The sequence below is a fragment of the Primulina tabacum genome, chromosome 2 (genome assembly GCF_025594145.1).
Source record: "Primulina tabacum isolate GXHZ01 chromosome 2, ASM2559414v2, whole genome shotgun sequence".
Classification (NCBI taxonomy): domain Eukaryota; kingdom Viridiplantae; phylum Streptophyta; class Magnoliopsida; order Lamiales; family Gesneriaceae; genus Primulina; species Primulina tabacum.
Window position 1 is genome coordinate 45,722,550 of NC_134551.1, and position 9,127 is coordinate 45,731,676.

The 9,127-nt window shown below is 34.7% G+C and overlaps 1 protein-coding gene across 5 annotated transcripts; it reads right to left on the reverse strand.

The window, feature by feature from the left end:
- Positions 1-5,995: 5,995 nt before the first annotated feature.
- LOC142532667 (ras-related protein RABA5a-like) lies at positions 5,996-8,916 on the reverse strand. 5 transcript variants are annotated; one of them, XM_075639049.1, is made up of 4 exons: positions 8,668-8,916; positions 7,101-7,256; positions 6,539-6,976; positions 5,996-6,447 (listed from the first exon to the last, which is right to left on the reverse strand). In XM_075639049.1, exons 3-4 carry the CDS (start codon positions 6,876-6,878, stop codon positions 6,110-6,112), a joined length of 678 nt encoding a protein of 225 aa, XP_075495164.1. In that variant the 5' UTR covers positions 6,879-6,976; positions 7,101-7,256; positions 8,668-8,916; the 3' UTR covers positions 5,996-6,109. The 5 variants fall into 5 exon arrangements, with proteins under 5 accessions (XP_075495164.1, XP_075495157.1, XP_075495148.1 ...); XM_075639042.1 differs by having other exon boundaries at positions 7,073-7,256; XM_075639033.1 differs by having other exon boundaries at positions 6,539-7,256; positions 8,672-8,916.
- Positions 8,917-9,127: the final 211 nt, after the last annotated feature.

Here is a 9,127-nt window from a genome sequence, read left to right on the forward strand (position 1 = left end):
TGATTGACAAAATAAATAACATCGAATTGTTTCAAGTTCCCGTGTTTCTCTTTTATGTGAAAACATGTTTTTCAAACCTATGGATAAATTCAGGCATTTCAAGACATTTAGGAGTTTAAGTCATTATGTCAAGAAGTCAAACTGATGTATTTGTTGAAATCTAGCTGCAAGAGATCATTTGACAAAACTGGCTGGTCTGAAAATCCAATGCAGTGCCAAAATTCAAAGTGTCTTATCCAACCGCATTACAAACGGATAGATTTGAGCATTTCTAGGAGGATATTACAAATCAAGCCGTTAAGATGACGAAAATTGAAAGTTCACAAAGTATCCTACTAACTAGAAAGTTATCTATTAGGTCTATGATTTTTTAGCTTTTCAAATAGTATGGACTTAAAGTCGCGAAATCAAGAAGAACATTAAAGAGAATCTAATGATAAGTACGGTGATTGGAAAGGACTTTTCCAAATTTTCGAGAAGTAGTGCATATTATTGTTCAAAAGAAAATCCTGCTGTTGGAACTTTTCAACTATAAATATATAGAATATTCAAAGTGAAGAACACCTGAAACTATGAGCAATCAAGTCTTCCAGCAGCTAAATTAACAAATTCTACAGTCTGCATATTTTCAAATCATTTAAGCACAGTTAACAACTTACATTTCAAACTTCTCAAACAAAGCACACGTTTACCATATTAATTCTGATCTTCAAGGATCAGCCTGTGCTAAATCAACCAAGTCAAGTAGTTACAAAGCTGACCGTTGGGTTATTATTACTTGTTGTGTTGTTTGGTGAATCAAGGGTTCTTTAATATCCAGGCCTCGTAAAGTTATTATTAAGATTTTTTTTAGGTAGTGTGATAAGTCCTAGCTAAATCGGGCTGTTACAAGATGTTTTAAAACCAAAGTCTTTTAGTGAAATTCTTTCTTAGTGGAAGAAGAGGTGACGTGACGTATGAGGTTTATCTCTAAAAATCCATAAAAACCTTGTGTTATTTACATACACACTTCACATTTATTTACATTCAAGCTTTCTGATTGTTTATTGTTAAACTGCCAACCGTTTATTTATTACTAGCCAAACCGGGTCATTTCCGTACTTACTCTATTTTAAAATGGTTCAGTAAAGCTAGTAGTTCAAGAATAATTCTTAACATCTTAAACCTGGTGAGAACATTTTAAAGTTAAATTTTTTTTAAAAGATTTTATTTATTCCCCTCTAAAATCTAACTCAATCCTAACACGAGTTGTTTTACTTAAATTACATTTGGGTTTATTTACATATATAAATATTAAATATTTACTTTTACAAATTAAAATTTATTCTTGCAAACTACCGAGAATTTTTTGTCAATTTTAAATGGGTACGTACTTGTAGAATTATTAAATTAAGATTTTATGGATGATCACACTTATGAGAAAAATTAAAATAGAGAAATTTTTATAAAAATATATTCAATCTAAAAAAGTAATTAAAATCTTGTGTTCTTGAAAGTGGTTGTTTAATCAAGTTTAAGAGATGGTTAAAAATTATTTTTTGAACAGTGTGTACGAGTTTATCTCTGATCAACGTTTTTCTTACTTTACTGTAATTGTGACAGAACCCAAAATCTTATATATATTACTTCATATTTTGAAAAAATTCTCTATTTAAACTTTTTCTCACAAGTGTGATGATCTATATAATTTTAATTATTAATTGTACATGTTTGTAGCCAATATAAAATTTATAAAAATACTTAAGTTTGCAAGAATAAAATTTACTTTTGTAAAAGTGAATATCTATATAATTATGGTAAATAAACTATTTAAGTAAAATAGTTAAAAAAAATGGCACTAATTGACCATAAAAAACAAGTGACGAGGGATGATATTGTAACAATTTGAAAAGTCGTGGATGAATTTTGTTATAAATTTAATAGTAGAAGACGAGAGAATTGAAGAGAGAATTAATTTGTATTTTATTTCAACTACACCTCTGCTTATAGGTTAGAAGGATTGATACACATCATCTACACATCTTAGATGATTCCAGTACTATCACGTTAAAACCTTGTCAGTAAAACCAATGGGAAAAACCTGAACGAAGAAAAAAGAGTAGAACAGTAAATATTCCATCTGACTTCAATCACCGAAGATCCTTTAATAGATGCATCCCTATCTTATGTACTAATTTATTTATCAACGTTGGCAATGCTTTTGTGAATAAATCAACTACATTGTCGCTAGAGCGAATTTATTGGACATCAATATCATCTTTCTCTTGGATTTCAAGTGCATAGAAAACTTTGGCGAAATATGTTTTGTTAGATCTCTTTTGATATATCCTCATTTCAGTTGTGCAATGCAAGCAGCATTATCTTAGAATATATTTGTCGGACTATCTTTAGTTGTTGGTAGTCCACATGATTCTTGAATATGTTGAATCATGGATCTCAACATTCTCGACTTTCGTCATGTATTTCAATTATTTCAGAACGATCTGATGATGTTGTAGTTAAACCTTGTTTCATTGATTTCCATGATATAGTTGTACCCCTCGTAAAAACACATAACTTGTTTGAGATTTGGCATTATGTGGATCTGAAAGATAGTCTACATATGCATATACTACTAAAGATGAATTCGATTTTGACGAATAAAATAATCATATGTCTGTTGTACCACGAAGGTATCTAAATATATGTTTTACACCATTCCAGTGTTTTCGGATTGGATAAGAGTTATATCTTGCTAGAAGGTTAACTAAAAATACTATATCTGGTCGAGTGCAATTTGGGAGATATGATAATGCACTAATTTCACTAAGATATGATAATTCAAGGCCTATGATCTTTTCTCCATCTTCAAGTGCACAAAAAGGATCTTTCTTAGTGTCAAATCATCGAACAACCATTGGTGATGCCAATGGGTGTGCATAATCCATGTAAAATCGTTTTGGTATCTTTTCAATATACGAGGATTGATGATCAAATATTCTTTTGGTAAGTGATCAATTTGCAATCCAAGACAAAATTTTGTCTTTCTCAAGTCTTTCATCTCAAATTCACCTTTTAAATAATTAGCATTTTTGGTAAGCTCTTCTAGAGTCCCTATACGATTTATATCATCTACATATACTCCCACAGTTGCAAAACCATCATCCGTTCTTTTTGTAAAAATGCATGGACAAATAGCATCATTTATATAACCTTCAAGTAGTAAATATTCACTAAGGCGATTGTACCACATGCGCCTGGATTATTTTAATCCATATAATAACTTTGGCAACTTTACTGTGAAGATGGTCCTTGGGGATGCGTCATTTGATTCGGTGGGTTTAAATCCTTTAGGGATTTCATGTATATGTCACTATCAATTAAAACCATATAAATATGCATTGACCACATCCATAAGTCGCATGTCTAATTTTTCGGATAGAACTAAGCTAACCAAGAATCGAAAAATAGTCACATCTATCACATGTGAAAACGTTTCTTCTTAGTTGATTATAGGTCTCTAAGAGAAACCTCCCCTACAAGTCTGGATCTGTATCTTAAAATTTTGCCGTTTTATTTCTTTTTCGAACACCCATTTGTATCCTATAGAGATAACAGTTTTAGGTGTTCGAACTACATGCCAAGTACTTTATGTTTCTCTGGAGAATCTAATTCAGTCTTTATAGCCTCCTTACATTTTGGCCAATTATGCCTTCGTTGACAATCGTTAACAGATTGCGGAAGAGAAACATCGTCAATTGTTGTATTACTATGATCCCATATTTTATGATACATCTAATAATTTGTTGAAATCTCGATATTTTCATGTGATTGTGATTCTTCAGAACCACATTATCCACATCTGATTCATTTATTTGTTTTATTATGTCATATAAAATTACTTTTTCTGGATATTTAAATTATTCTGGATCTTGTCCATTTCCCATTCGAGGTACAGTATACTTTGAACCAATTGGTCGATCATGTTTTTGAGGTATATTAGATTCATTTGCAAGTAGAATGGTATGCGGTCTTGTAGGGACATCAATTTTCAATGGAGTATTTTATATTTTTATGTGTGATTTTGTCACATTTTTTTTGTATTAACAAAAGCTTCGGGCAATTATTTTCAATTTTTTTGCAAGTGAATGATTATTTAAACTTATTGCTCATATTGATTGTTTTGGAGATCATGATGAGATATCATTTTCTCATCCCAACAAATTTTTTGTTGTTCTTCAAGATAAAACTTTTCTCCCCCTAGTTCTGGAAAATGTGTTTCATCACAGTGGCAATGTCACTCGTTAAAGGTCCAAATATCTTATAATAATGGTCAATCATATCCAACTAAATTCCAAGTCTACATTGTGGACTCATTTTGGTTCATTGTGTAGCTAAGATGGGTACTTGTACTGCACAACCAAATTGTAACGTCCCAAATTCAACGACTATCCTCACTGTACTAAGACGAGTCTTGTCAGCGTGCTTATGTCTTCACTTACACGCACCCTGTGAAACTTCCGAGGGGGTCATCCATCCCATAATTACCCCAAGTCAAACATGCTTAACTTTGGAGTTCTTATGTGATGATTTTCCGAAAAAAAACACACCTTTTTTTTTTATATGAGTAGTACCTATCAAATCTTTTAAACCCTCATCAACTGCACAGTCCCATACCTGAACAGTTTTTGGAATCCCTCTCATTCCGGTGTGAGATCGGTTCATTTATGTTTCCTTCGCCTAGAAGCCTGCCAGGAGCCGCTCATTGTCCGTGCAATCTCATGGCACCGACGATCACCGCCCACCCTCTTTGCCTCGGGCCTCACATGCCCACTAGCTTCCGCTTGATACGTCCTCGAACTACACCGTATTAGGAGAGGTCGGCTCTGATACCAACTGTAACGCCCCAAATTCGACGATTGTTATCACTGTACCAAGATTAGTTTTTTCAGCGTGCTTATGTCCTCACTCACACGCACCCTAGGAAACTTCCCAGGGGTTCACTCATCCCAGAATTGCCTCAAGCCAAGCACGCTTAACTTTGGAGTTCTTATGTGATGCGTCGCCGAAAAGAACATGCACCTTCTTGATATGAGTAGTACCTATCAAATATTTTAAGCCCTTTTCAACTGCACATTCCCATATATGAACAGTTTTTGGAATCCCTCTCACTCCGATGTGAGATTGGTTAATTCATGTTCCCTTCGCTAGAAGCTTGCCAGGAGCCGCTCATTGTCCGTGCAGCCTCATGACACTGGCGATCATCCCTTACCCTCTTCGGCCCTGTACCTCACACAAATAGTCGAATGTGGAAAACTTCAGGTTCCCTACCATATACTAGCTGAAAAGGTAAGTATTGATGATAATTAGTTGGTCTTACACGAATCAATGATACAACATATATTATGGCATGACCTCAAACTCCCCACAGCCAACTACTGACTATCTAGTAAAGTCAGTCCACCGGAGGAAATCAGGGACCGATGAGATCTCATCAATGGAAACTGGGAGTGCAGGGCAACATGACTTCGGCTCGGAAATTTAATCCAATGAATAACAGGTTTAAGCACGGGTATATGATAAATTTGAACATGACTTCAAACTGAAAATATGAGTTCATTTGACTCGTAAATGATCGATTGTACAAATTCTAGTTGAACACATGGAAAAAATTCTACATCGAATATTGTTGAGTAGGATATTCACACTTCAGAGTCAACAGTGATTACATTTCATTTGGCAAGATATTGATGTCAAATTGGTAGTTTGCTTTTGCCTGAAACTAAAAAGCCCAACGCCGATAATTTAACACCGCAAAAAGGAAGTGTAGAATATAATACAAAGTTAACCCCACCGTCATTACCAAGAAAATTTAAACCATTTGAAGTCATTTACAATTGGGTAAAACAAGTTTTTTTAACTTCTTTTTCTGGCTCTGATACTGACGTAACAAAAAGACTCGGGTGACGTCCTACGAATATCAAGTGATACATCGGTATCCTCTGCAGCAGAGAGACATTTTTCGACAATAAAAATAAGTAGAGTTACATCGTAAATTCACGAGGAAAAGGCTTCGGAAAAATCACAGCTAACTCCTGATGAAAATAGATCGTGTTCCTTGCAGAATGAATCATGATGAACAACACCAACCTTTCTTATTTTGTTCATCTGTTTCTTGATCCACACCGGTCTGTATAACTACTGTTTTTCCATTTCCTACCCGGGCAGTTTCTTTATGTTTGAGTTCTTGAGATTGAATAACTTTCCTACTTAAAATGTTGTAGATCTCTTTTACAACCATCTGGAAAGCGGAAGCAACATTGGAGGAGTCTAGAGCTGAAGTTTCTATGAAGAACAGACCCTGCGCCTCAGCCAAGGCCTTGCCTTCAGCAGTTTTCACCTCCCGGGCATCTTTAAGATCAGATTTATTGCCCACTAATATCGTCACCACGTTCATATCCGAATAAGCTGTTAAAGAAAGATATATAATTCCAATAAAAGTACCCATGATAAAGCATAACAAATGCAAAAATGAAGTCCTAAAGGTCGCATTGCTTACTATGAAGTTCATCAAGCCATCTCCCAATGCTTTCGAAGGTCTGGCGTCTGCTAATGTCGTAGACCAGAAGCGCTCCGACTGCCCCTCTGTAATAGGCAGATGTAACGGCCCTAAACCGCTCCTGACCAGCTGTGTCCCAAATCTGTGCTTTAACTTCCTTTCCATTGATTACCATCTTCTGAGTCTGAAATTCCACTCCAATGGTAGATTTCGAATTAGGATAAAACTCGTCTCTGGCAAACCTTGCAAGCAAGTTTGATTTACCCACAGCTGAATCACCAATCAAAACAATCTTGAAAAGGTAATCCTCAGTCCGTTCTTCCTCAGTATAAAAAGCCATCTTTTTCACCCTTTAAAATTTTTAGCTACCCATGTATTGATATTTTTGGTAACAAGAGAAGGATTCTCGTAGATATTTTAACAACGTTCAATATCAAACTGCACACAGTTCAAGAAGTCAGGTGATGGATGCCGCTGGAGAACAATACGTGTGACGATAGACTATTAGATAAAGCTTATCAGGAGGTAAAGTACATGTAAAGGCAGTAGTCGAGCACTTAACGTGCAAACGAGAAGAAACGAATACAACAAAATAGTTCCGTATATAAGACCACGAAGAGTCAATTGCTCAGAACTCCACCCCAGAATAGCAGCTTTACTGGTAGCCACAGCTTCAAGTACACTATCGTGTTCCAGATCCCAATTGGAACTAAAAAATCTGCAATACCAAGCCGTGTAAAAGATCAAATTCTTATTTGACAGTCTATATTACAGAAAGCAGAATATTATTCCCGTGTGTTTTAGTCCCTCATATGCATGCAAACTGAATGGTGTAATATTAAATAATTACCACATACATTGTTATGAATTTTTAACGTCATGATGCATCAAATGTTATCCATAGATATTACAGAAAAAAATGGCGTCAGCAAATTCAAAAGCACTGAAGGATACAAATATCTCCACACATTATCTTTTGAAGTTACATCTTTGCAGTGAAAACTCATTTAAAGTTCCCACGATATGGCCTCCTTGTGCTTATTATGGTAATAAAGATGCTTTCGCTCGGATGAACCTGTCAACTTTACAATCTGATAACCACCTCTAACAAAAAAATGACTGTTTTTGCAGCTAGCATAATCTTTTATAAACTGAAAGATTTTGCTATAAATTTTGATGAGCAAGGTAATAAATAACAGTTGCAAAAGAAAAAAGAAAAGGACAGAGAAAAAATAAATTTTGGAATCTGTCTCCAATTTCAAAGAAGTGCTGAATCTCCAGAAGTTCAACATGAGTTTAAAAGAAAACTCCAAGAAAAGTCAATCGAAATGCAGGATGATGTTTCCCTAAAAGACACCCTTTGCATAATATCATGGACCCACAAAGCACGCGTTTATATGTTTGAGATCAAGAAACCGAAGCTTTAGAATTGGGTTAGAAATATTTCGTTCAAAGAATTTGTCATTTCCAATCCAACAAGCCTATCTTTCATAAGTTAAAAGCACGGTCATCATGTGCATACCATCAGCGAGAAGATCTTTTCAGAAAATTATTACAGAGAATTTAATATCTGAAGAGTTAGAACCCTTGGCACGAACAGAACTTACCACAAAGATCTTGACATCTCTTCCACATTATTTCACCGCGTAAAATTGTACAGTGATCACCGAGTAATTGGACATATTTGGACAACATAAATTGGGAGTGGTTTAAATTTTTTCTAGTACATCTCAAACAGTTCTTTGGTTGGACTCACCCTTCCCCTCCCTAAGTCTAGGTTGAGTCCTCTTTGTAATAAAGAAAACATCTAAACGTCAAATCAATTATAACCTACGCAACAAATTATAACATGTACCCATCAACCAGAACAAATACATATGTAGATATATTCTGAATCCGATAAAATCCTATCGTTTTCAGAATAATCTCCAATTAAGTGCTGATTTTCTCATTTCCCGGGAAAAAGGAAAATAAAACAAAAGAAAAGCAGCCATCTTGAACTTTTACATAGAAGAAAAGATAACCAAAGTCAGCGACACGAAAACGGCATCCAACAGGAAGGATACTTACATTCATATCACAAATTCAACGAGAAGAGATTAAAATGACACGAAAAGAAGGAAACATACCGACCCACTTCTCGAAACAATGAATGCAAGCAACTCTTCCCCTTAGCTTTTGCCCCTCGATATTCTACGAAATGGGCAAAAAAATGTTGAAAATATATTCAATAACAGCTCAGGAGCAAATGAATCTCAAGTAGGTTAAGTTCGGAGATTTGACGCAAGTGAGAGAGATGAGAGGGAGAGGAGGAAGAGGGCAACCAAGATTTACAGTTACGACGATAACAGTCGGATGGGTCAAGAAAATGGGCCTTCTCATTGCCGCACAAACATTGTTATTACTAGATATTCTGTACATACGACGTGTGTATATAGTATTTTTTATCCTTATCGATTGACTAAAGTCAAATTTAACAAATTATAGAAAGACTAAAATGATATTTGAATTTTTTAGATAAAAAAATAAAAAAAAGTGTAAATTGAAATTTAAAAAACAAAAACAAAACAAAAATGTAATATTAATATC